Source organism: Opisthocomus hoazin, chromosome 14 (assembly GCF_030867145.1).
Source record: "Opisthocomus hoazin isolate bOpiHoa1 chromosome 14, bOpiHoa1.hap1, whole genome shotgun sequence".
Taxonomy (NCBI): Eukaryota; Metazoa; Chordata; class Aves; order Opisthocomiformes; family Opisthocomidae; genus Opisthocomus; species Opisthocomus hoazin.
Window position 1 is genome coordinate 17,700,276 of NC_134427.1, and position 27,648 is coordinate 17,727,923.

The 27,648-nt window shown below is 46.5% G+C and overlaps 1 protein-coding gene across 3 annotated transcripts in view; it reads left to right on the forward strand.

Moving 5' to 3' along the window:
- Positions 1 to 27,648, forward strand: part of GRIA3 (glutamate ionotropic receptor AMPA type subunit 3) — a 155,824-nt gene that overhangs the window by 113,426 nt on the left and 14,750 nt on the right. For 2 of the 3 annotated variants that reach the window (XM_075435790.1, XM_075435789.1), the window contains exons 12-14: positions 4,337 to 4,535; positions 19,785 to 20,032; positions 20,592 to 20,706. In XM_075435790.1, coding sequence (XP_075291905.1) covers positions 4,337 to 4,535; positions 19,785 to 20,032; positions 20,592 to 20,706 — 562 coding nt within the window. The remainder of the gene's footprint in view (positions 1 to 4,336; positions 4,536 to 19,784; positions 20,033 to 20,591; positions 20,707 to 27,648) is intronic. The other variant, XM_075435788.1, reaches the window with a different exon arrangement.

Here is a 27,648-nt window from a genome sequence, read left to right on the forward strand (position 1 = left end):
GAAACTCCCACGGCCAGTTCCTGTGATGGAAGCATCTCAAGCCAGTGCTTCAGATGCTGTGGTTTCTTGTGTTCTGTCTGAGCAGCCGAGGCGAGGGCTGCCCGGTCCCGTGCGGCCGGCGGGAGAGGTAGAGGGGCTGGCCGGGCGCGGGAGCAGGGGACCAAGCTCGCAGCTTAGGGGGCACCAGGTAACCCCTGCACAGAATAGGAGGGGCTGTAGGCAGGGGGAGAATGCACCAAAGTTGTGCAGGGTTATTGGTCAATATCAGAGTTGTCTTGTATCGATTGGAAGAGCCCAATTAAAAATTGAGCGGTGTAAGAAGCTTGTTACTTCTGTGTGTTATAGGAAATCAAATATGTTTTATAGCCAGGAGTAGAAACAAAATTCAAGCTATTTTGATAGATAAATGAGGTTTTATTTGAATGTATTACTCTCCTGGAAGCTGAATGTGAATTTGAATATTTATTTTGTTTTTCTCTTGTTACTAACTTGCTCTCATTTGACTCCATGCTTCCTTTTAAATTTCCTCTCAAGGTATGCACTTTTCCTGTTTACTTCCTTTTGAAAACACTGTCTGATCTTGTTTTGATAATTGAGTTACAGTTCTGTTATTGCAGGTCTTGCTTACTCCTCTCATTTGTTAGCACGCTAATTCTTTTTAAAATAATGTCGTGCAAAGTATCTGTTTATTGAGGTAATTTGGAAAATGACATGTTGGGATAAAGCATTAGTTTTTTGTTTTTAACTACACACTTGGACAGGTATGTCTTCATCAGAAAAGGTGGTGCCAGTATTAAAAGCTGTGATTGATTTTTCTAGAATTATTATCAGAGTAATGGACAAACATTTCTGTGATTCACAATATGAACCATAGAAGCATTTCTCTTATTAGCAGCCCGGTGTCTATGTACTAACCCTTTTTCTCCCACTTTCCTCTACACCAGCCCAGCCCCTGCAGTGGGTATAAGGAGTCTTCATATCCGCAGATGGACTGGGGGGAACTGGGGTGCTTTGGACAAGGAGGCTGCCAGGCCATGCTCGTCCGGGTTCTTGTTCTTCAGCTCACTCTGTCTGTCTGTCTGTCAGCTTTGTGATTCATTTGGCTTTTGTTTTGCCCCATCCTGTGCTACCACCGATTACAGCTATGTGCCCAGACTGCTTTGTAGTAGCAGCTGTTTAATCTTCCTTCTCGTGCTCATTGGGAGACTCTGGGAGAAGCAACTCTGTAGCGACATCCAGTTTTCTTTCAAGCGACCACAACTCTTTTGAGAACAGCTCTGGTTCTCGTCTGGCAAGGCATGTAGGACCCTCGGGAAGTGCCGCCTTCATCAGGGGATGCAGCTGTGCCCACCTTCCCCTGCCTCTCAGCTGTTCTCCATCTCTTGTCCTGTATCTGTCTGACTTGGTTCACACAGGCTGCAAGATCTCCTGGGCAAGATGTTTTTACCTTTCTCTGTGTGTAATATGCTGTATGAGCGTGCAGCTCGACACAGACTTTTTATTGTTACAGCAGAGTGAGCTTGAGATTTCACTGGTTCGGAACATGCTGCTTCTGCAGATCTTCATCCCAGTGCCCCATCTGTCCTGCTAGCAGAAGGGGCAGCTACCAATGTAAGTAAGAAATTTCCTGTAGGAAACTGTAGGGAGAAAGAGCATACACTGTTTTATTCCCAATAGTTCCACTGAATTTATCTAATCACCCTGGCAAATCTTTTCTTCATCTTCCTGTTTCCAAGACCTACTGGAAAGCAGGAGGGCCACGGGAACCTGCAAACCCCAGATAAAGCCAGACTTGCTGTATCTTAGTGGATGTTTCATCTGCGGTACCTGCTAGCTGGGCTTCTGCTCAGTCTGGCTCTGAAACTGTCCCATCATGCTGCAAGGAGAAGGAATTCAACTCCAGGTCTTCTTTGAAGATGGAAAGTATGTAGTGAAGGAAAGAACGAAAGAAAGATGTATTTCACTTGATGTAGCCATCTAAAAGCAATAGGCTGTGTTTTAGTTAGGCGTCTGTTCCCTCCAAAGTCGTGAGACAGATGGGCACCTTCAGACTCATCCCACACTCCAGCAAGTGAGATAAATCTCTTTCTGAGGCTGTCTCCTCTCTTTCTCCCCGCTGGCTCCAAATGGAGCCTTATGTGACGAGTTCAGCAGGCACTGCTTTGTGGTCAGCTAAAATTATGTCAGCCCATGTAAGAGGCTGATTCGGTGTGTAGGGTGTTGAGTTTTACAAAGCAACTGAAGCCAAGACCCTAACACGTGAGGGAGCTGGCCAGAAGAGACTTCCACTGTCTGTAAAATCCCAAGATACTCAGTTGATACCTACAAAGAATGCAGAGAGAGGTAGAGAGGTTCCTTGACTTACTACATTATTCTGTATTGGTATTTCTGCAGCTGCTCAGTAGCCTTCTGTTAGTGAGCACAGCTGCAACACAGCCCAGGTTGAAACTTGGAAGCCTTTTGTCCTCTTGGGAGGCCGTCAAGAAAGGCAATCGAAGCCTCCTCCGCTTGTCGGTGATCCGGCAGATGCATGCCTGCCCTGAGGAAGGGCACGCAGGCCAGAGCCACGGCAATGTCTCTCAGAATTCACACCTCGAAAGTCATTGTGTCCTGATGGACAAAGAGGTGATGCTTCACTCCTCAAGCTTCCCGGGGCTTTGTGACCACCTGAACCACCCTGCACGTCGGTACGGACTTCATGCTGTAGTCCCTGGGGTGCTAATGGTGCTGGCACATGGTGCGTACTGTAATCCGTAGGAACCAGCCTGCATCTGACCGCTCAGTGGGAGCTGCTGCTTCAATTTCTTGGGCAGAGGAGAGCAGAGAGTAGCAGTGCTTCACCTCTTGGTTTGTTTCTCCACATTCCTATAACCTATTCCAGATTTTGCACTCTCTGTTTTTATTATGTTGGCGATTTTTTTTCCTTTGGTGTGTTCTTTAATGTTGGATGGCTATTTTTTTTGCTTTTTCTTAATTTAGTGGGATTTTTCTAATGGCTTAGGCAATCCTAGGCTCTGGCTGAGACAATGCAGTTTACCAGCTACCCCCACTCTGTGGGTGGGTTGGGGCACGTCAGGAGACTTTTGCTTTTTTCCTGTCTCCGTCTGTTGGTAGGACAACTTGTACCCACTGTCGGGAGATGGCACAGAGGGGCTTGAAGGAAACGAAGAAACAGGTAAGAGTTTTCTTGCTTTGTATTTCTTCCCTTCGCACGAACCGAGGACTACAGCACCCGGGTTCCACGGATTTAATGGATCTGAGATTGGTTCTTGCTCCGCTGGTATCAACAGAGTTAAGGGAAAACATGTGAAAGAGCTTTATCTCAGCTCCTGAAATGATTCCTGTGTTTGAAGAATGAGTGCTGTACATGGCGGTGAAATTCCCCACCCAGCTGAGCAGCGTGGCACTGGCATCCTTCAGCCCCCAAACAAATATTTTGAGCCTGATGTTCAGTTGCTTTAAAGCATCAAGAGCTCGTACTGACAAGATCTAGACCTCCTGACCACTTGGCATTTTGTAATTAGATGCTTACAAATAGGCTTTTTTTTAGTCCCTATGGTATCCTTGTAAAAAACAAAAAACACAACAAAACCAGAACACAATTAAATTTTTTTCTGCTTCCTTCCCTGTTGCTTTGGTGGTTATAAAGCAGGAATACACTTGACTTGGAACAGTGCAACATGCAAATCTTAATTAACATAAAACACAAAACAAACCAGCCTTTCTCCTCACTTCAATATGCAGATTCAGTCTGTAATTCCTGCTAGATTGTGATGAGAGAAGGATACTGGATCATTTACAGTTTTATTCCTTTGCATGTTTACTCAAATTCGTTTTTGCAGTTTACTGCATCTTACATGTTGAGAGCCGATGCAGTAAGAGGTACATTCGTGTCCTCCTCCAAGCTGGACAGCCCCCGGAGAGACGCGATGCTGGCATATCGCAGCAGGCAAATCCAGCCTCAGGGAGAGGCTGGGCAAGCAGGGAAGGCGAAGTCTTCTGGCAAAAGACTTCTCCAGAAAATGGGCTGTGGAAGTCAGGAGAGCTTGTTCCTCTCCAAGCCTCTGGTGGGTTTGGCTCAGATGAATGATTTCTTAATTGATTGTCCTTGTTTTCACTGAAAGACTGGAGAGAGAGTTGAACTGGGGAAGACCAGGTGCATGCTGAGTTTGCCCTCCTGAGGAAGGCCATCAGGAACTGGCTCACAGTCCGCCTGTTCACAGATACGTGGAGGACCTGAACAAAAGGGTTGTGCATGTGAACTTCTCTTCAAAGAGAAAAAAAAAAAATCAAGGAGTGCCTTCAAAGCAATTTGATGATGTGTGTTTTTCCATAGATCTCTCTCAGGGCGAATTGTCGGAGGAGTCTGGTGGTTCTTCACTCTCATCATTATCTCTTCCTACACTGCTAATCTTGCTGCCTTCCTTACGGTGGAAAGGATGGTTTCTCCCATAGAGAGCGCAGAGGACCTGGCGAAACAGACTGAAATAGCCTATGGCACTTTGGATTCAGGCTCAACCAAAGAATTCTTTAGAGTAAGTCTGTTAAATCTTCATTAGAGCTTTTCTGAACTGTAAGTGCCTAATATACGGTGTTCAGCTGTTTGTTGTTATGCAGCTGTAATAGCTGTTCTGGGTGAAAGCTGCTTTGTGCAGTCAGGACAGGCCTGAGCGCAGATTTTAATATCAGAAGGCATTCTATCAAAAATGAGTGGTTTTGCTGAACCTGAAACATCTCCAAATGGAGAACCTGACCTCTGCTATCATGGGAAGGGGGTTTTTAGCACCAGTTTCAGAACCTCAGTCTGATGAGCAATAATGCAGTCATTAGCACAATATTTAGCAAAGAAAACTCTTGGAGGAGGGCTGCTCTTGACCTACTTGCTCTGTTTGCCCAGCTGGCAGCCGTTAATGCCATCCGACATCGGTGTTCACTTGCCAGGATGAGAGGGGGGATGGGAGACATGTGTTGCCCTGCGTCTCTGTGTGGTGCATTGACTGCTGCAATTGTTCCTACGTCGTCACTGCTCACCGGCATCTGGCTGTGGCTGTATCAGGCAGTCAGGGGTGAAGCTTTTGTACCCAGAACTCCGGTGTGTATTCACCTTGGCTAGAGAAGTGCTGGGTTTGCAGTCTTTGGGGGGAGCATTCACTTCTATTTAAGATCATCCTTTCTTTCTCCACTTGCCAAGCCGGAAGCTGAACTGCAGAGAGGTTGGTGAGGGTCATTCAAAACTCTAAATATGACCTCAGACCTCTTTTATGTATCTAAAAACGTGACTTGAAAAGCTCTGATTTCAGACCTTTCCAAGGGCAAACTGAAATGCTCAGCCCTTTCAGGGAGCCCTTGGTTCTCTCTCAGCGGTGCCAATCAGATGCCATTCAAACCAACAGTTTTTTCTATAGAAAATAGTCAGTACTGCAGGACAAATTAGTGCCTGTCACGCATACTGGCCAGGTGCAAGTGTGAGGGAGGAGGGAGATGAGAAAAACTTTGCTGCTGTAGGCTGATGAAATACTGAGGGCTCCTGGAATTTGCTTAAAATTTCAATAGACGACCACACAGACACATACATGTATGTATAAATCTGATGTAAAGCTGGGAGTGGACGCAAAGGTATTTTATGAAGCTTTTGTACTCTGCCTTACTTAGATGTAAACTCTACATGTAAGTATAGATACTCAGCAGTTCTTAATTAACTGTGGTGGCTGGTACATTACAACAGCTTCTGTTTGTGTTAAAATCCTGTAGGATAAACACTGACCTTGTAAGGTGACAGGAGTGTGTAAAAATTCGTATTCCATTTAATTATCAGCCTGATGCAGTATTATCTGCAGAGCAAAATGAGGTGAATGGACCTGTCAGAAGAGGTAGCACAACTTGACTAGAAATACTGGTGCTGTTTACAGTCACTATACTGTTCTTACGGGGGAAAAAAGTCTTCTTTCAAATATCTTGCTACTGTTAATACAGAAGGAGGTGTTGTGGGGGGGTGTTTCTTCATTTCCTTAATAGTTTGACATAACAAGGAAATGCCTTCTCACCGAGAGATCAAAGGAATGAGCGTTTCATGTGAAAGGCTACAAAGTCTGGTAGATGTCTGAATACTTTGTTGTGCTGTTAATAGTCTTGAAATGAGCTGCGACTCTCTCCTGGTGCTGGAGACGCGGGGCTGTAACGAGGATGATCTGCCAGGAGCTGCCAGCGCGGTCGGGAGGGGAGAGGACTCGGTGGGGGGGAGGGAGGGGAGCCGAGCCCTGGTGATGATGGAGCAGGGTGATGCCGGCTCTGGGTGATCCAGATGGGGCGAGTGGGAAGGAGAATGGGCCCGCAGTGGTGCTTCTCTCTCCTCAGCATTCTCAAGGCACACAAAATAATTTCAGTTGTATTAACTTTTGCAGAGTAATTAATTTGAATAGAGTGATGCAGCCATGAAGCTGTTGTAATTAAAGTCTTCTTCAGTTGATTTGAGAAGGGCAAAAGCTTTGCCTTAGATTAAATGCATACGTTCACATAAATACTTCGTTGTACAAGTCTTTATTAGCTACTTAATAAGATGGTAATGATGGCTGAAACTTGAAATGGCTCTTAGAGGACACTTGGTTTCTGAGCGCCTGCTGCGCAGACTATGCCTGCTCTGTGGTTTGGGCTACTTTTCTCCCTGTAAGTGCTTTTCTCCCTCCTAGAGCATCAGTGGGAGTGATAGTGGTCTGAGTCAGAAAAAGCTGTGAGTGCTCCTGGGTGCAGTGATGCTTATTCCCTCTGTGAGGGGAATATCCTCCTCCACCCGTTCCCCACCAGCATTTAACCAATTCAGGCAACAGTTGGCTGAGTGGGTCAGGATCATCTCCCCAGTGAGAAAGGAAGCTGCTAACAGAGGGATGGCTGCGTGAGCAAGTTAGTGCAGTCCTTACTTACACGGGTTGCCCAGGCGCATGTACACATACTCGGGCTGTGGCGGGTGAGAGCTGGCAAAACCTTCCCTAGGGATGGGAGAAGTCGCCTGACTGATAGCAGGAGGTCAGCACATGTGTAGAGGCACCAAGAGCAGTAACTTGGCTTTGTAGCTGGGCCATGACTTCACACAGGAGGCACAGAACAGTCTCTCCAAGATTCCAGAAAGAAGCTTCTATGGGTATAGCTCCTCCTAGAGTAGTAAAGCGAAAATGTTTGTCAAACAAAGATATTAGTACGATATTGATCTTAATGGCTGCTGTTGGCCAGTGGAAGGTGCCAGACTGACAACAGCAAGGAAGAATTGCCTCCTAATGCATCATAGAGGGAGGACACATAAACAAGCTTCAGACACCCACCATCTTGTCTGCGTGTGCTAGAAGGAGCTCCTTTAGAGCCTGCAGTCCATGGCTCCTTTCTGCCGACCCCATTTCCAACTAGGAACACTTCTGAAGGTTCCTTTTACAGTGTGGATACCTATCTGGTAGGAACTGGAACGAAACCAGCACCTCATTTCAGATGAACAGATGGTAATGACTTTCAGCCACTTCAGACCTGGGCAGACTCCAGCTGGTGACCTATGTCGTAGCGTTGGCTGTTTCCCTGAACATCACAGTGTCTCCCAGATAGACGGTATCCCAGCTATGGAGATTAAAGCTGGGTACACTGTTGCTGTTTCAAGTCTGCACGAGGACCGCTGTCGACGTGACATTGCTCTCACAGTTACAACAAGAGAGCCTGGTTTTTATAACAGCTTCACAGCAGGCATTACTCACACTCCTCATGTGTTGGTGACTCTGCATCCGGCATTTGTCCCCCCAGTATCTCTGAGAACCAGATGAGAATTCCTGTATTTTCGTGGTTGTTGCTTGTTTCCTCCTCAGAAACATTTTACATTTTGCTCTAATTAGCTTATAAAGGCATTTAAATGGCAATCAATAGATTACATCAATTCCCTTTTGGCTTTCAAAGGGCATTCATCCATATTAAAAAGGAGAAGAAAGAACCTCTCTTTAGATATTTATTAACATACAGTCTCAGATTAAGGACTCCAAAATACCCCTTTCTCTTTCTTGAAGACTGGCAAAGGCCTGTGGTAGAAAGCAATTTCAAATCACAAAGCTACTACTTTTAAGGGTGTATCTGTTAGAATTAACATCTTCTAATACATTCAATTAAAGCTGCAGCATATCTGAGCAGCTCATCAAATCAATATAACACTATTTAATCCAAATCCAGCACTGAGCCTAAGTGTAATACCACAGTCTAATAGGTTTCAGACCTCCAATATGCATGTATTCAAAAGGCATGACCTTTACAAGCAATTAGTAATTCTTATGTAAACTTGGCTGTATTTAAACTTCAGTGGAAGCAGAGCGTGTTTCTAGACATTTAGAAACATAAATTGCTCTTGAATTTCTGGTCATTTCTTTTAAATGATAGCAGAAATCTGTGTTAAGAGGCTTCTGTCAAATAACTTGCAAAGTATGTGTTTGATCATGGAGAGACACAGCTGACCCGCTAGTACACTTCACAGAAAACCTGAAATTTCAGGAGGTGTCCTCTAAACTGATCTGATCTGACAAGACTTTAGAGGTTCAAATACTGAGGCAGGTAACATTTAGCAAGGTCTTGCGATGGGTCCTTCTGCCTTCTGCGGGAAATTGAAGGCAGCTCGTATCATACCATTACTGATGTAGTTAATCGCTGTTAACTAAAACTAAGAGGACAAAGGAGGCCTCAAATGACTGTTATTTTACTGTAGAACTTTCTGGTTTTCTCAGCAGTGGTTTCAAGGATGTCCCTGACAAAATGACTCTGCTACCCAATGGCTTTCCCACCGCTCAGATGAAATGACTTGCTGCCCTGAAGTCAGTTCCTGTTTCTTTTCTTCTGGAAATGGCAGGAATTGCCAAGTCTGTTGGGAGTTTCAGTAGATCCTTTGGACCTGATGGTTCCTGTTCTTACCATTGGTTGCTCCTACCTGGCACTGGTGTTCATGAGTATTGGGTAGAGAGTGTGACGCTGACATTGCTTCTGCTGTGATAAAGACTTTAGGCTCAAGCGCCTGGAGGAGTCAGACAGGCTGACAGCCTTCAAGCACAGCTTAGATACCTGAGATACTATTTTTAGGATTTTTTTGCAACACAATGCAAAATTCACAGCTGAGGCTAAAGTCTCCATTACTTCAGGACGCACGGGAGTAACAGCTGACTTGAGGACACCGAGGAGCCTGCACATGCTTTCCTTGTGCCTCCTGTGTGAAGGCTTCACCTCTTATTGCACTTGGATAGCCTGCCCAGACAGTTCAGTAATATTTTGCTCTTAATTAACGTTTTACGAGAAGGTGATACTGGTTTTTTACACCTTTGTGGGCGTGTTCAGCGCTTGAAATTTGTCTTCATCAGTTTTCTCAGAAAATGGTTCTTTACAAACCATTCAGATGGGAGGCCTTTCTGGGCTTCATATGTGCATAAAATACTATATAAAACTACAATTTTTAGGACACAGGAAGTCATGTTAAGGATGGCCCCTAAGATGGTCCGCTTTTTCTCTCTTCTTGGTTTCATCACGTCCAAATAGTTCAGCAACAGCAGATATAAAAGCATGAGATGCCCTGGCAATAGGTTTTGTATTTGTGTCTGCAGCTCTGGTTGCCCATGCTGAGGAAAAAGGTACTTTGAGATGGAAACACATACCAGAAAAAGTATATAAATATGGTAAGGGGACTGGTGAGGTATCTCTTGAAAAGGACTTTTAGGTACAACTTGTTTAGCTGGTAAAACTAAAGCTGATGTAGAAAATAATTTGTTCAAAAGAAAAAAAAACAGACAGGTTAGCACCAAAGCAGAAAATAAACATTTATCTGAAAAAACAGTGAAAGAAGAAATTAACTAATTGTCCCCTTGGAAATTAAAATTTAAACTTTACTTTAAAATTTCCTTGGAAATTAAAAAAAAGTTCCTTAAACCCATCAAGAGGATTTTGAAATACCTTCCACTAAAAGCACGTGGGGTGCCTGAAGCCTCCACTCCTGGTCAGGCAGAGCTTTGCGACGGGCTGTACAAGGTGGGCTGCGGTGGCACCGGTGAGACCGACGGGTCTCTGCGGCTCCGAAAAGTGAGCGGCCGACGGACCCCAGCCCAGCGGGCAGAGGGGCCTCCCAGTCGTGGTCCCTCCGGGGCCCCGTGGTGAGGGTGGGCTGGGGCATCCGGGGCGGCGGGCAGCCAGGCAGGAGCACAGCACTGTCTCTGACCCGGCAGGGAGAGAGGGAGAAATAATGACCGGAGGGCGTTCTGGAGCACTAGCATATTACACCCAGTTATGAGATAAAGAGCTCATTGCTTTCCTCTGATGATAAGGTTGTGTGAAGACAAGACACAAACTTGTCTGCTGGCAAACTCTGCCAGCAAGCGGTTTAGGTAAGGAAAAGCCTTGAATTATGAACCAATAGCTGCCGTGCAATTTTTATGTGTTCTGTGCAATCAAACGATATTGAGATCATCATTAGAGCCTATTAAAAACACCCTCGTGCACTCTGTGTGCACAGCGCTAAGGGTTTCATCTGTAGTTAAAAGCTTTGATTTTTAATTTCAAAATTTATTTTTGCTAGTGAAGATGAAGGGCTTGTTTCTAGCACAGCATTGATACAAATGCTTTGCTTTTGCCTTCGGATAAAACTATGATTAGCAGTTTTAAGCTTTCTGTGTTCTTGGCATCAAGCAAAACAACATAGTCATCATAACAAATGCCTGACAAAAATATTGAAGTGTGACTGCATTTATAGACTTTAAAGAACAGAGCATCACAGAGAAGTGATAGCTTCAAATATGAGCTGTATAGATCTTTGGTAGGCAAAGTGGCAGCGATTTATCAGAAGTAGTACCGTGGTTTAACTGTTTTTCAACACGGGAAGCGTGAAAAACTTATTCACCCGTATATTCTCTCTCCCTTCCCTGTGTGATATAGGTGGAGGAGTGCACAAATATTGAAAGGTGAATGTGCGTGTGCAGAGAGATCGCAGCCCCTCCACTGCCTGGATGATAGATGATCTGCTTGTGGGGTTTTTTTCTCTTGATCAACAGATCAACCTCCTTTCTGCCACATGGCTAACAGGCAGTTTTAAAGACAACAGGAAATCAAATGTGACATAATTACAGAAGAAATGGTTTCCCATGAAGTGATCTAATGTCTTTAAGTCTATAGATTGGAGAGGAAAATGTATCCTTACAAGAACTAAAATTAACAGCTCATCCATCATCCACTCCTTGGAAAGGAAACGTTTGGATGGGACCGGGATTAAGGTGGCTGAACCGTTTTACGAATTCCAGCAGACAAGCTGGGATTCAACGAAGCTTTCAGTCAACACTTAATAATAAATATTCGAATAAATCTCTCCTTTATCTTCAGTAACAGACGACATTTGTCTGTCAGCTCTGCTTGTGCTTGTGATTTAGGCTTTGCAGCTCTCCTGTGTCTCAGCACTGCTCAGCAGTCAGTCTCGGTGAGAGCAGGGTTCTCCAGAGGCTCTGGTGATAAGGTTTTCACCCACGGCTTTTCTTGGGTCAGGCCATGCGCGCAGATGCAGCCCGTGGTGAAGCCCGGCACGGCAGCTAGCAGTGGGTTAACGCCGTGGCTGTGTCTGCACCGCAGAGGCGAGCAGCGAGCGCCTCTGGGAAAAATCACTTGCTGGTTGAATGCTCTACTTTTGGAGAACAGCTCTATGATAACGATGACATTGCTCAAGACAGCGAGGACCCTGGTTTTGCAAGTCTTTCCAACTTTGCGTGATGCTGCTGTGTCAAATGAATACATGCTTGTTAGGGATTCGTTTAAAATACATGGGTGCTGATAAATTACTCACAGCGCTGCTGCTGTTACTTTTGCATAATTAGAAAATACATGAAGGTTTAGAAACTAAATTTTTTTTAGAATCTAAATTTTCTAATTAGAAATTCTAATGATGTGAATATGAAACATTCCCTCTTGCGGTCCGCTGGGATTTCTCCATCGTTGCTTGTGTATTGGCCTATCCTGTCTGGAGCTGAAAACTCATTAGACCTGACAGTGTTCAGAGCGTGTGCTGGAAACGCCGCTCTCTGTTAATTTATTACGGGCCAAATCCAGAGCAGGGCTGGTGTGCTGCTCAGTTGCCCAGATGAGACTACTCTGAGAAGTGTGTCACTGCTGGAAGGATGCTCCTTAGCCTAAGGCTGACGTAATCCCTCCCTGCGGCCGGCTCGGGTGCATGCTGCCTCTGCTCCCCAGGCAGACAGACAGACGGACGTAGCCGTGCAAGCGTGTCTGTCTGTCTGATCCCCAGCGGTGCCACCCAGCCCCTGCTGTCTGCTCGCAGGGCGATTCCTCAGGCTGGCCGTGAATCACGAGAGGATTTACAAGGACAGCTTGCCTCTTGGTAAAGACTTTCGTTTTAATTTCCCGATCAGTATTGCAATGGGGAGGAATGGATGGCAGCGATAAAGTGAGGAGATGAATAATAGGTGTAGTCTGAAGTTCAATATTGTGCCAGGAAAGGACGTCTTAAAATCTTGATTTACATTCTGCTGCTCAGACAGTTACTGACATGTCAGCAACGTTTTGTTACAGCTGGAGTGACTGTGCTTGGCTGTTTGTGTGAGCAGAGCTCGCTCCAGAAAAGATGTCTGTTAAAGCAGCTACAGCACGTCACCTGCCTGCTGCCAAAGCTCACATTTTCAAAATGACCATGATCCACAGAAAAACTCTCACAGTATTGTATTATTTTTATAAGATCAAGTTTCTTTTGTAATCGGGCCGCTACGTGTGTCAAGTGTGGAAAGACTGTAGTGTTGCTGAAGCCTGGAGGGTTTTTTTGCAGGCTGCAGCTGCTTCCCCTGACCCTCCTTGCCCAGCGCCTCGTTCTCCAGCAGCTCCCGGCTGGAATCCCGGCCCTGCGCTGCTCAGGGCAGGAATACTGCCGGGCTCTCTGAATGACAGTAACTGTCCTCACAGCCCCAGTGCAGGGCTGCTCTGAAGCTTGGCTGTGGGATCCTAGAGGAAAGCGGGCAGCCCCAGGCTTTGCGGGCCTGATCCTGTGGCTCTCTGGGCTTCATTTGCCCCAGTTGGGAAAGGAGAATGCCATTTCTAAAGCAGAAGTTATAACGTCATTAATTTGAACAACAAACCAACACGACAATGTCTCCCATCACAAAGCTCACCTTGAAATAATACTATTCACCATTTCACTCTTTCTTTCGCATTTATGCATACGTTATCAAAGATTTGTGTATTCCTACAAATATATAGACCGGTTCACCTAGGTGTGCTTGAACCTTGCTGATCTGTGGCATCCCACAAATTCCTAAACTGTGGGTAGAGTTCGGTAGATCGGGGGGTTGGCCTTGCGAGCAGAGAAATGCCCTGTGCATGCCTGTGGCATCTGACCTACTTCCTTCTGCTGAGAATGTAATAAAAACAAGAGGTTCATGTAATGATGAAATTGATTTTGCTGTCCACATAGGTAAGTAAATTGCTGGCATCACAAGTTATCTGTGGCTAAAAGCTGTGACATTGATCTGTTGGGTTTGCCCTATGACCTTTAGTAAATGACATCTCCGCTTTCGTGTCCACGCTTGGGAAAGGGGACTAATGGTGCCCTCTGGCCTTCGTGAGGCTGATTTTTTCCTTTTCAGTAAAGAGCTTGGAGATCTCAGGCAGAGGGACCTTACTAGTGACATTTATCATGTTCTTACTATTAGTGTAGCATCGTTAGGCCAGCTTCCATATGCTGCAGAGCTGGCATTGGGCTGTGGCTCCGACCGCTGTCCCTTGCTCCTGCCCGAGGCAGCTGTGGCGGGGGGAACTCGATGTCAGGCTTGTGGGGAAGTGGAAACGCATCAAATCAAAGCCTTGTCCAAAAGACCGAGGCAGTGGTAGCCACTCTGTTGCAGTTCTCCATGTTGAAAGTCCAAGAAAGCAGCTGCCCGTAACTGATAGATTTCAAAGTGGTCCCCAAGCCCGGCGACAGCGGTGGCACCAAGGCAGTCTGCTGGCATTTTTTCACTTCTGTTTAGGAATTTGCTTTTTAATGGTTCGTAAGCTACTGGATTCATTAGCTGCTGTAGAAGAGCTAATTGCACACGTGGAAGAAAAGCAATGAGTGATGATAATGAAGCTGAGGTTCACACTTAACTACCGAAGTTCATATCAGTGAGGCGTGCATCTATATAAAGGCAGCATGTATTATTCAGATTAAATACTTACACTGTTTTTAGTACGGACCTTTGTGTTTTGTATCAGCAACATCTGTCTGGCTCAGGGCTATAAATTATCCTTGTTAAAGAGCTATAAAGTGGTCATAGGTGTAGCAGAGGAGTGTGTTAATTCTGCTGCCTTAGGTCCTTTATTGATGGCTCTGCCTGCCTCTGTGTGCGTACTGTGGTCGGGATGCTCCATCCACTTTGCACTTGTCTGACTCCCGTTTGCTCCACCTCCCTGTTGGCTTCACTGCATTTCAGTGTGTGCTGGCCTACTCCAAAGTATATTCAAGTTTACGTAGCCTGGACCCAGCTCTGAGACCAGGCAGCTGTAACTGGCTTCCTTCTGGGTCTTCTGCCTCTCCAGTATGCCCCTTCCATTTCTTACGCAGATATTGCCCAGCATGAAACATTCTCCTGTTCTTCCTTACAGCCCAGCTCCTGCATTACTGGGGGACCTTTTCTCGTTCTCTCCTCCCTGTTTTTTTTTTAAGCTTGTTTCTCACTCTGTTTTGAAGACAGAGGTAAAAAATTTAGCATCAGTGTAATCTAAAATTTTAAACACGCAGAGTGAAAAAGGGAAAATATATAAATGAGTTTTATAAGTAAAAATTATTTGGGTGAGTTTGGCTCATGACTGGATGATCAATAATAATCACCTAGAAGAGAACATTTTGAGCGTAACTGGTTGGAAATAACTCCCTGGTGCCTGTCATAAGAAACAAAGGACCATTTTGATCGTTTTAATGAAATATCCCAACAGAGTGCGTGAGGCGGGCGTTTTAAAGAAGACCTGCAGGTTGCGGAGAAGGTGGCAGAGAGGGCAAAATGTTCTAAAATAGGCAGAGGGCATCCCTGTAACAGACGTTAACTATTGAGGAGAAATGCCATTTCTTGCAAATATAAAAGCTTCAGCGCTGCTCGGCAGTGGAGGAGGTGAGGCGGTGTCACTTTTAGCAGAAGCAGGAGACAGTTGTCTGCAGAGGGGAAAGGTAATTCAGTCAGCGGGAGAAGGCTTCATCACAAAGATATTTTAGAGCTAAATTTAACCAATGTCAGGGAGTCGTCCAAGATGTGCTGGGTTTTGCAGTGTATCTCTAGGCGGTTTGGCGTGTGCAAAAGTGAAACCAAGGTATCTGGTCCCGCTCAGCTGGAGCCAGGTTTGCGTGTGCCGGGTTTTTGCTGTTGCTGAATGGATTGAAGAAGTAACCGCCGCTGAGAGGCAAACCTGCCTGATCCCGCTGCCCGTGACACGCGCCCAGCCCGTTGGATGCTAGGGCACGCTGCGGGTGGGTTTGATGTTTCATTTCAGTACTGGGGCCAACCTCACATCAAAACTAGGAGAATCAGAATGAAGGATGGTGTTAAAACTGTGGACTGATTGAAATGACACCTTCTTTTAAAATCAACGCGTTGCTACCCAGAAGCAATGTGTGTTTAGGTACCAGTTAGTAACGGGCCAAGTGAAGTGACTCCGCAGCGTGAGAGCTGCTGGCTCTGCCGGCACAGGGGAGCTGCCCACACCCTTGAAGCTTAGGCTGAGGTTGGCTCTTGCTTCAGCACAGACATCTCCAAATAAAGAAAAAAGCCAGCGCTATTGACAAAGCAAAGGCCGGCTCTATTTATATCTGCAGCAAGGCTGGGATAATGAAAAGATGCTTTAATGTGTCCCAGGGCCTAGATGAAACACTGAAAATGTTGCTTTTAAGAAAAAAATGATAATAATATCCCCTTGAAATCCCGGGGAAATGTGTGTGACGGACTTCTTGAGAGCAATATCAAAGAAATGAAATAGGAGTTGCAGAGCATAGGGAGTTACTGCAGTTATGGGCTCTGAATTGGTTTAAATCTTTGCTTTTAAGCTTTTCTTCTAAACATCTCTTTAAAAGGAACACTTTAATGAGAGGGAAAATGTTTTACTGCCGCTGAACTCTAGCAGCAGTGCAGATCTGTCAGACCTTACCTTATTTTGGAGTGTAAATCCTTTCCCTGGGGTTGTTCCTGCTGTCTGGTCCCTCGCGCAGGTGTCAGACTCCCGGGGGGGGACACGCAGGTGCTAGCGAGGACCGGGAGGGCAGCGTGAATCTCTGCAGAGGACAACAGATGGGTGAAAATGTTCTTTCAGCACAGGATTTGCAGCTTTACAGTTAAAAAGGAAAGAGATTTTCCTTGTCTGAAAGTCTTTTAGGGGTTTCTGGTGGGTTTTTTTGGAGGCAATTGGGAAATTGGAAAAAAAAAATATTTACTCAGAATGCCATCTTTCATTTCATCTCCTTGCATCTTTGACCAGCTTTAGTCAACTGGTTGGTTCATGTCTCTGAGCAGGTGTGACATGCGGCTCTTGGGGCAGAAACCGTCCTGGAGCACTCCAGGGCAGGTTTCGCAGCTCCTCTGGTGGCACCGTCCCTTTCTCTAAGAAGCCTCATCATAAATCATTATTTTGGACTCGTTACTAATTTAGGGGAACAGCTGCAAAGAGCGGGGCTAACAGAGCAGGACACAGCAGCTGGAGCCCGTCACCTCCCAGGTCCCCGCTCCTGGGACATCCATGGGTCCTCACCCAGAGTCCCCCAGCCAGGCTCTGGCCGCTCCGAAGCCAAAACGTGCCCGATGCGTTTTATTTTAACCTTTCTCAGTCAGTACCTGCTGCGTTCATTTCTAGCTTGCATTTTTGTCTACTGCTACTAGATCAGACTGCTAGACTCATTTAGCTAATTTGATAATAATAAGATGTTATGAAAATCCCACTTGGCAGAAGAAGAGGTGGGCAATGATCATACAGAAACTGATTTTTATTTTCATCTGAAAGAGTTAAATGAACGGTGCAAGCTATAAAGCTTAGGCTATTTGTTAAAGTTGAAGAGAGATCTGGTTTTGAGTTGTGGAATTTGGTTTTTTGAAGCATGAGTGAAGATATTCACCCTTTGCCCTTGGAGCAGGGAACGTGCCTTGTTTGGACCATTTGCAGCCCGGGGCATGCTGTTGGCACTCACCAGATAACTTATTGTTAACAATGCACAGATGTGTTGGCAATTGCTTTTAGGTAGTCAGGCCAGCTGGAAGAGTGTGAAAGAACTTCTTAAAGACTGATATTGTGATGTGAGTTAGAAGATGAAAAGGGAAAGAAGTTCTGGTTTATCTGTGTAATTAAATGCACGCTGCAGAGGAAAACAAGCAAAAGCATACGCAGCACATGCACAAGTTTTGAAGGCTAACCACTTTAGCTTGCTGAGAGATGGGAAGAGTAAAGATGTATTTTTACCTTCCTTTTGTCCCTTGGATGCCTATTTGCAAATATAAATGGGCAGGTACCTTAAAAGAAGATGAAGGCTGTAAGGACAAGCACCTTGAAAGCAGGGCATGCCAGAGTTGCCCGTGCTCACACAGCCTTCACGTTGGCCGGCCGGGCTGTTTCGGTTACCTTTCTGGCACGAGGGTGGTGGCAGTGCCTGAGCCAGTGACAGCCACCACCTCCCAGCAGCTCTGGGGTCCCCATGGCCCCTCCAGCAGGTGCCTGGGAACAGGGCTGTGCGCTGGGCAGCTTCTGGCAGGGAAGGCGGTGTGAAAATGCCCACGTGTGTCAAGGGAGTGGTTGGAGAAGCAGGAGACCCGGGTCAGTGTGCTCAGAGAGGGCACCTAAGATGATAAAGCAGCTGGCAGCCCCAGTGGGACGTCTCTCCTCGGGCAGGACCTGTGGTCCCGCTCTTGGCCAGGGCTCGGAGCTGCCCCTGTGCAAACCCAACCGGCCGAGGCTGGCAGAGGCAGCGCGGCAGTGCCGTGCGGTGACAGTGACGCTGCCGGCGCAGGGCAGCAAGCACACAGCTCCCCGGTGGAAGCTGGGCTGCCACGCTTCCCCCCGTGGCTTCAGAGCCACCGTCCTCATCTCAGGTTACTCGGTGTTAGCTGTTGAAGGGGGAAGCCAGGCAAATCCCCTGATGCCTTTTTTTACCTGGGCAAGGACTATCTTGGGCCCCATTTATATCCCCCTCCCTCCCAGCGCTTCTTCGCTGCTGGTGCCGGGCAAATGAAGCCGTACAGCCCATCTTCAGCCAAGAAGTGCCCTCAGCTGAAATCCTTCTTGCTTGTTTTTCGCACTGCACCACCCAGCCAGCTCCTAATGAAGCTGCCCTGTATTGTTGTCTCTCTGATTTCCTGTTGTTGGTGGGGCTGATTTTAATTGGTTTGCATTTTCAGTTGTTTTTCAGCTCATCAGGAAGAATAATTAAAATAAAATCTTGCCCTCCGTGCTCCTGTCCATCCGTAGTAGCAATGCTAGCTGAGCATGTTAATCTGAGGAACGATGAAGGCAGGGCTTACTCCCTGTGAAATGTTTGGAGTCGGGTTGTTAAGTATTACATCATTCAAAACACATGAAATTGTCCTGAATGAGGAGGAAACATGTCTCGATCATCAAGCTGATGAACATTAACAGTCTTCTGCCACAAGTTTGTTAAATTTGAACTAGATTTAGCTGCTGCCTGCCTCATGCCCATTCTGCAAGGAAAGCTGTGGACAGGAAACTTGGCGAGGAGTAGGAGGGATAAATTCGAGATACCCACAGCTTGCACCGAAAGCCTTCTACAAATCATTTGGATTTCTAGACTTTAGAGAAATACAGTTGGCTTACTGCCTTCTGTCGACCAAGCAGGAAAGTTTAACCGGTAGTCCAGGATACGAATGCTTAAGACTCTGGGGGTGGCTTGAAGATCTGAGGGTGGTTTAAATGTTACCGGTGGGGAAGAGGGAGAAGGGGAAGTGACACATTTCTCAACATTTCCAGGTTTACGAAACCTGTACACTGAGCTAGAGGCTGTTAGGATTGGCTCCGTCTCAAAAGGAGGAAAACGGGAAAAAATATATATATACATGCCACGCAAGCAGTTAACCAGCAATTTTTTCAACTTATTGCTATACTTTTTTTTGCTATCTTGTAAGAAAACATGAAACTGAATTTTGAAAGTTTGACTATTGATTAGTAAAGGATTTCGTAATTACTATTTATAACCCTCATATGAGCAGCATGATTAGAAGCCACTAGAACTGTCCTGGTCTCCTGTATCGTAGACCTGCCATGGCCGCTGTGAAAAGCAGACTCCTGCCTTGCTGGGGACTTGTAATAAGCAAATGTGGGTGTTTCCCAGCTGCGAGTTAGCACAAAAACCAATGTTGAGGATTCATGTGAAGAGGAGAGGCTTCTTTTGCATCTGTTGGCCGTGATGGATGAGCTCGGATTTCACATCCTCCCTCTGGTTCAGTAGCAGAGCAGCGTGCAGGCAGGTAGACCCACCGCAGAGCAGGCTCCGAGGCGCGGGGACGGGCAGACGCCATTTCTCATTCCGACTGCCGGGCTGCCAATTACATGGCAATTAGTAGGACAGATGTCTGAGATAAGTGTTCCCCTCCCCAACTGTGTTATGGTTTGGTCATTGTTCAGGGGGCAATGTATCTCTCTCCGAGCTCCTTTGACTTTTTTATTTGTTAGCCTTAATCAGTTAAAGGGTGTTAATTATACATCTAAGCCAACTAAGCCCAAGGAGCTCAGTCTTGTGGCCTTCCCAACACGGCTCTTCCTTTTCCTCTGTTTGTCTTTCCCAGAGGTCAAAAATAGCTGTCTACGAGAAAATGTGGTCGTACATGAAGTCAGCCGAGCCCTCGGTGTTCACCAAAACGACGGCGGACGGGGTGGCGAGGGTGCGGAAGTCGAAGGGGAAGTTTGCCTTCCTGCTGGAGTCGACGATGAACGAGTACATCGAGCAGCGCAAGCCCTGCGACACCATGAAAGTCGGCGGCAACCTGGATTCCAAGGGCTATGGTGTAGCAACCCCCAAAGGCTCAGCATTAAGGTGGGTGGAATAATATAACAATATCCATGTTGTTATAGTATTCCACCTACCCTGATGTATTGTGTTGTCATTTTCTTTCTTGTGGATTTTGAGGTAACTTTAAAGTTTAAAATCTTCAGTATTCCATGGAGTTAAATAAGACGGTAAATTATGGTTTCGTTTATTTAATGCATCCATTTTTTTAGTGTTCTCTTCGTGTTGTCCTTTCTGATTGTTTGTTGCTGTTTTAATTTTACAGTTCAATGGCTTTTTCAATTTAAATGGTAAAAGCCGAGTTAACCTGCCATATGTGACGAATGTTAACTGCATGATGTGGTGTTCTTGTTACTTTTTTTCTCAAAGACGATTTCCCCATCCCGCACACTTCAGTTTTGAGCAAATGTTATCCTCCATGCCACCTTCCAATATTTAACCCTGTATTTGCTGTACAGACATTTTGATAGCTCCACGTTCTGTGAAATTTTAGCCAATTTGTCCTCTTGTGCTCCTTTTTTTATACGTTACGATTTCCTAAGCATTTGTGCATTTTTTCTTACAAGTTATGTTTTATCGTTTCAAGAAATGCTGTTAACCTGGCAGTATTAAAACTGAATGAGCAAGGCCTCTTGGACAAATTGAAAAACAAATGGTGGTACGACAAAGGAGAGTGCGGCAGCGGGGGAGGTGACTCCAAGGTCAGCCTCAATGTCACCACAATCGGGTACCTTAGCAAAGAGTAATCGGCAAGGCTGTTATTTTACTTCTCAAGGAAAAAAAAAAAAAAACGCAGATTAAAACCATTTGAATAATTGTGGTGGGGGAAAAAAAGCCACTTCGCTTGCCCAGTAGCTCTTTCAAAGAAATTATCTCATTCAATATCATCAGCAGGCTTGGTCAAGCTTGGAATCCTTATCTAACTAACAGATAGAAAGTCCAGTATTGGTGGGACCTACGCAGAGCAAATCGGCGCTTGTAACTCTAAGAGAAACCGGTGATCGCATCTGGCCGCTGTGCTAACCCCCGGGGGCAGGGCTTCGGTCCTTCTCTGTCATGTAGCTGTGATGCAGAGTGGTTTTTGCAAGGCTTTTTTCGCCAGTTTCAGCTGTGCCGGCACAGACCTGGAGGTGAGAGGGCTCCCTTCTCCTTCACTCTTTTGGGGAGGGGCCAAGCAGACCAGTATCAGCACACGCTGCTTTGCTGAGCTGAACTGGTGCCATCGGAGCCCCTGGGAGGAAGCCTGGTCTCCAGAGAGGAGCTGCTTGGCTGGGTCTGTAGCTCAGGGAAGGAAAAGGTGGCTGCTCCTCTAATCACAGCGTAGGGTCAAGGGAGATGAGTGGAGCAACAACCATAGCAAAGACTTAAGCAGAGATGGTAATCACCTGGTAAAATAATAGCAATAATGGTAACGTGTAAGGAGCTAGAGCTTGCAATAGGCAAAGCTGAAGCAGGAGACAGGTGTATTGGTGCACTAAACTGGAAATTAATTTTAAGAGGTAGTTTTGCCTAGAATATTCATAGAATCATAGAATCATAGAAAGTTTTGGGTCGGAAGGGACCCCTAGAGGTCATCTAGTCCAACCCCCCCACAGCGAGCAGGGACACCGCTAACTAGATCAGGTTGCTCAGAGCCCTGTCCAACCTGGTCTTGAATGTTTCCAGGGATGGGGCCTCCACCATCTCTCTGGGCAACCCGTTCCAGTGTTTCCCCACCCTCATTGTAAAGAATTTCTTCCTTATATCCAGCCTAAACCTACCCTGTTTTGGTTTAAAACCATTACCCCTCGTCCTGTCACTGCTGTCTCTACTAAACAGATTGTCCCCATCTTTCCTGTTGGCTCCCTTTAAGTACTGAAAGGCTGCAATCAGGTCTCCCCGGGGCCTTCTCTTCTCCAGGCTGAACAAGCCCAACTCTCTCAGCCTGTCCTCATAGGAGAGGTGCTCCAGCCCTCGGATCATTTTTGTAGCCCTCCTTTGGACCCGCTCCAACAGTTCCATGTCCTTCTTGTGCTGAGGGCTCCAGAGCTGAACGCAGTACTACAGGTGAGGTCTCACCAGAACGGAGTAGAGGGGCAGAATCACCTCTCTCGACCTGCTGGCCACGCTTCTCTTAATGCAGCCCAGGACATGGTTGGCGCTCTGGGCTGCCAGCGCACATTGCCGGCTCATGTCCAGCCTTTCGTCTATCAGTACCCCCAAGTCCCTCTCAGCAGAGCTGCTCTCGATCCTTTCATCCCCCAGCCTGTATTGATAGCGGGGATTACCCCAAGCCAGGTGTAGGACCTTGCACTTGGCCGTGTTGAACCTCATGAGGTTCACACAGGCCCACCTCTTCAGCTTGTCCAGGTCACCTTTCATACCAGGTGACCAGTCCCTGCCCACACCTGTGCGGGAGCACTGTGGCCGTGTTTGCTCTGCTCTTCAAACAGATGGGGATTAAAATCCCAGCTCCAGTGACAGCGGTGGTAAAGCTGTCACTGCCTGCTGCTGAGCTGAGGCTTCCCCCCGCCTTGCAGGCAGCCTGTACGGTACCGAGACTCTCCAAGTTGCTGTAATGAGCTTGCGTATTGCAGAAGTTAACTCGTGTGCTTCTATATTGCCGACTTTATCCTGTAAAACTGGCAGTTTCTGCAGTCTTTAACCTGGTGAGGAGAAGCCGTAGCTAGAGTAGGCTAGGTACTACTGCTTACCTGGGGTACAGGAATTACCAAGAAAATTAATTTAAAAGACATTGTTATACTGAAAAGTACTGAGATTAATTTTCATAGTGACACTCTCCTACAGCTAGTAAAACCAGTTCCTTAAGGAACAATAACTCCTAATCTCTCTTATAAAAATGCTTCAGCTTTGGTCCAAAATCAATAATAATAGTATTTTCAGTAAACTGCAGTTTCGAACAATTACTGCAAATTACTGATGCATTCTGATAATAAGAGTTGCTTACAGTTGGCTACGTAGGAAATTACTCAGCTGCTCATCTCTGATGTTAGCGAAAGCCGCTGTGTAGTAACAAAGGAAAGAAAAGCTCTTGAATTCAGGTTTGTTCCATAACTGGAGGTCCGCAGTGCTCAGCAGCAGCCTGGAGACGAGCGTGAGCTATTTTATGCTTTTTAGCTCTGCTGCTCATCCTTCACGCAACATTTTTATGTAATGTTACACTTGCCAGTGTATTTAATGTTTAATATTCTCCTGGGATGCAGCACTGCATTGTCTAATGCTGCCTCCACGAAAGAAAACTCTTTGTACAAACCAGCTTCAGTGAACTTCGTTGCTTCGAGTTCATTGAATTAAACCCAGCCAACTAATGCTTACAGCCCTGAGGAAACGGAAAAGGATTTTTACAATGGTCATAATCAGGGCAGGGCCATCCTTCCAGTTTTGCTTGTGCTGAAAGACCTGTTGCAAAGAGCAGTGCCATCCATCAGCAAGCCCTTGGCCCTCTCGGTGAGTGGTGAGGGAGCGGGGTCAGGTGTGCTGCGCTGCCATGGAGAGGTATCCAGTGAAGAGGGAGGGCGAGCGGACACGGTGATGGGTGTTTTGCCGTTTTAATCCATAAATCACGGAGCGCTGTCTTGCCGCAGTTTGTCGTAACGTGCTGTGATGAAGGACTGCTTGTTTATTTGAGCTACAAGTGTCGGCTCTTGGGGCCGCAGCTCAGCCAGCAGAAGTCCCCGGGGAGGAGAAAGTGAGTCGGAGAAGACCTCCTGCAGAAGCTAGGGGAGGTGGGGAAGGGGTTAGCTGTTGTTCCTAGAGATGTAAATCAAAGGGCTGTTTTGTCACAGAAAAGGCATTTCGTAGGTGCTGAGTGCTGCAGGGTGCTGCAGGCAGGCAGATCCCTTCCCGGCAGCGCACTCCTCCACCGTCGGCCTCCGACGCCGAGCTCAGGCTGTGCCCCAGCCCCGCTCTCCTCTCGGGGAAGGCGAGCACCGGTGCTGCCCTTGGCCCCGACAGTCTCGCTGGCCTCTCTCTCCTCTCCATCCTCCCACCAGGAGCCTCAGTTGCCCTCCTCATCTCATCCCATCTCTCCGATTAACTGCTTGTATGAACACAGCTTCATTTATAGAGCACTTCGGAGGATTCGCTTTCAAACTGTTCTTTTTTTCCCTTGAAGGAGGTGGTAGCTGGGGGGAGTCGGAGAGGATGGGGTGGTGAAGGGGCCTCCAGTGGGGATGCACACCTTGTACCCCGTCAGACAGGGCGGGACGGGGACCATTACTGGCTCGGGGCAGCTCTCTCTACTGGCTGGGCTGACAGACCGCCTCTCTTAGCTTCGCCAGTAGAGACCCAGGCTTGGGAAATCGCCGCCCTGGGTTTGTAATCGGCCGCTTCCTACCTCCTGCCAAGGAGTTGTGTGTAGCCATGAGCCGTTGCAGACTGATGGTGCCAAGTTCTTAAGCTGAATTCCTCTGTGCAATCTGATATTCTAGCGTGCGCTGAAAGCCGGCGGTAAGTATGCAGCCTGTTTGCTTGTGCCAGTGCCCATCGTTGCACCGCAGAGGACCCAGGCGCCCAGAGAACGCCCTCCCATGCTCATCCTCCCTGCGGTTAGCACGCGGTTCGCCTGTGCTTGGAGGTGAATGATTCCGAGTTGTGAGTTCGCCTCTTGTTATCCTATCTTCGTCGCCACTGGAAAATTAAACAGTGACTTCAGATTTCACCAGGGTTTTGAGTCTTACAGCGGGAAAAAGCAAAGGTACTCAACTGGCTCTCTGCACGTTTTTTCATCTGTTCGGTTACGCAGACTGTAAGTTTAGTCCTGTGGGCATCGCGTGCTCCTGGGGCCCACTTGTAATTTAAGACTAAAGAGCCTGTGAGATTGTTTGAAAGGCCTCAGCTGACATATGTCTCCTTTTCAGTGCCAGTATTTCATATTTTTGATACATTTCAGTATATGCCAGTGCTGGTGTGGAGCAGAGGGTCCCAGTCTGCCCTTGGCAGTCGGTACTGCCCTGGCGAAGGGAGTCACCCCATTTCGGTAGGGGTCCATATTTAAGAAGTCCAAAGGGGAACGTGCTCTGTCCATACGTAATTTGTCTGTGCTGCATGTCAGTACGTGTGGGCTGAGTTGGCTGGTGCAGACATTCCGGTATGTGCATCAAAATTTGTTCACTTAGCTCTCCTAAATGAGCGTGAATTTAGTTTCATCCATTGGATTCATGCCAAAATTATACCGTCCTCAAATTCTGTTATACATGTGAGCTGGGTTCTCAGTCGTGAGAGAATGCAAAATAGCAGTTATAAAAAAAGCATATTCCAGGAAAAATGTTACAGTGTATTATGAGTTTGGAAAGTAATTATTTTGTTTATTATACAATCCTATCATCTCGGTGCTGAGTGACGGCTGAATAGGAATTTAACAAGAAATAGACAAAAGGGGATGCAGACGGCAGTAACAGGCTGAGTGACTTAAGTGAAACTAATTATTCAGTTGCATAGGAACAATTTTCTGCTAAGATAAAGTGCTATAGTTCTGCTGTTGATAGATTTCTTGTATTCTTATACCTTCCTGGTAACATTTAATGACAACCAACACAGAAGGAAATGGTTTGAACGCAGCGTCTCACCAACTTCACATGACAGGATTCCTTGCTAATTACTTGACTTAATTTCTTTAATATATTCTTTTTTAGGCTGGTATCTCTTTTGGAGTACATCTGTGAAATGACATGTGATGTAATACTACTTCATTTTTCAGTTGTTTCTTTCTAATCGTAGGGTTACTTTTCCAGCATGCTAGCTGAGTTCTGCCCTCAGAGCTGTGCTCCATAAAGCATCACATCCCCAAGCCCTTCCGAGCTGTGAGTGTGGCCATTAGCACGGGGTTTGTTCCCCCATTTCTCTGTGCTATTTTGCTTTGATACATTTTCAGCACAGCCATTAGCATTTGCGGCATAATTTGTTTTTAAGTGGCATATTTTTAGAAGAAATCTGTTCTGCATTATTTTAGATGATACCTGACATCTAAAGAGCACTGTTGCCAAATGCGTTGTGCTTTAAAGAGAACATTTGGGGAAATGGCTATCTTAAAAAGATGCCACACAATTTATTTGAGCAATTTGTTTGAAATTATGTTCATCAGCGTGAATTTATTTGCCACCCATTCCACAGGCCTGGGTTATGGGCTGGAAAAAGATAAAATGGCTGGTCAGAGCCAGTGGTAGTAGCATAGAGCTATTTCATGCTCAGAGCTAGGAAAGCAATACGAAATTATGATAATTATGATATTGTGCAAATTAGTGACAAAGTAAAATAATACTTTAAAAGGAAGACATCAGAGTATTTGTTTAATTGACATCTATTACTTCATAGCATATTAGGAAATAATACTTTATAAGTTTTGTGCCAATAATGAAGTCTTAATGCTCTACGAGTTCATCGGAGCATCTTGCTTAGAGCATTGCCGAGAAGGGCAGAGAGCTTGCTGCGGTCTGCAGAAATGTCTGTGCTGTTGTGCAGATTGTTCAGGGGTGTTTTCCTGGGAATGTAACTGGGAGACTCAAAACGAGAACTGGGGATGAGCAGGTTGCCCAGGCTGGAAAGGAGCTGGTGGAGCCAGGGCTGGCGTCTAAGAATTGGGAACCGTTTTGTTTTGCCTGCATAGCCTTTGGCACCGTGGGGACTAGCTTTGCTGCTGTGATGGAGCTGGACCCGAGTGTGCAAGGAAACGTGCTTGTGCGGTGTTACCCGCGGCAGAGCGGGGGCTCGTGCAGCGGCACTGCGTCCTGCCTTTATGGCTGCAAGGAATCTTAGAGAAAGACTGGTGAGTCATGCACTCATTTTGATAATACCTGTGGTGCTTAACAGTTAATTTCCATAAATTGCTTGCGTGAGTCGTTTATCCTGCATTGTAAGCATCGGCATGGGAGAAGCTGAGGCAGAGCTCCTTGGGACTGGAAAAGGAAAAAGGAAAACCAGCAGCTGGAAGTGGGGCTCCCAGCAGCAGGAGCGGGGTGCTTCCTTTGAACGTCTCCATGGTGGTCTGGGCTTGGCTTTACCTCTTTAACGGTAACTGCTGTCACTTCACATACAAAGGGAAAAGTAAATGCCTTTCTTCTTCTTCTTCAAAGTAACTCTAACGTTTCAGCATTGAGCTCACGTGGACGCAGACACTGGTGCTGCTCAGGTGGATTGCTCTGCGCTCACCGGCACTGTAATCATGGGTCGGACACCTCTAGCTTTATCCAAGTGACGTAGCTGTGCTTTGAATGTCTTGTGTAGCCTTTGGACTAAGCCGCGCCTACATGCAGCTTGCTGAGGAGCCCGAGAGCAGGAGCTGCACAAGAAGCCATCCCAAGAGGAAAATAAATCCTAGAAGACAGGGGGAAAAATGGATGTGTCTAGAGGCAAGAGAAAGAGAAGGTGAGGGGATAGTCGGCACACGAGGTAAGTTGAGTCTCTTGCTCATATCCATCCAGGTTAGAAAGGATCCAGGCAAAGACAGGAAAAATCTGCGCTGCTGTTTCAGATGCTGTAGGTTTGAGCGTGACACTGAGCGTCTGCCCTCCCTTATTCTGCCTCCCCGCTCGGGGAGCGCTTCCTCCCACCCCCTCGCCACATCTGTACCTCAAGTCTCGGGCGCTGCTGTGAATGAACTACAGTGACTTGTTACGGCTTGCATTTTGTAATCCAATAGGCAAGTA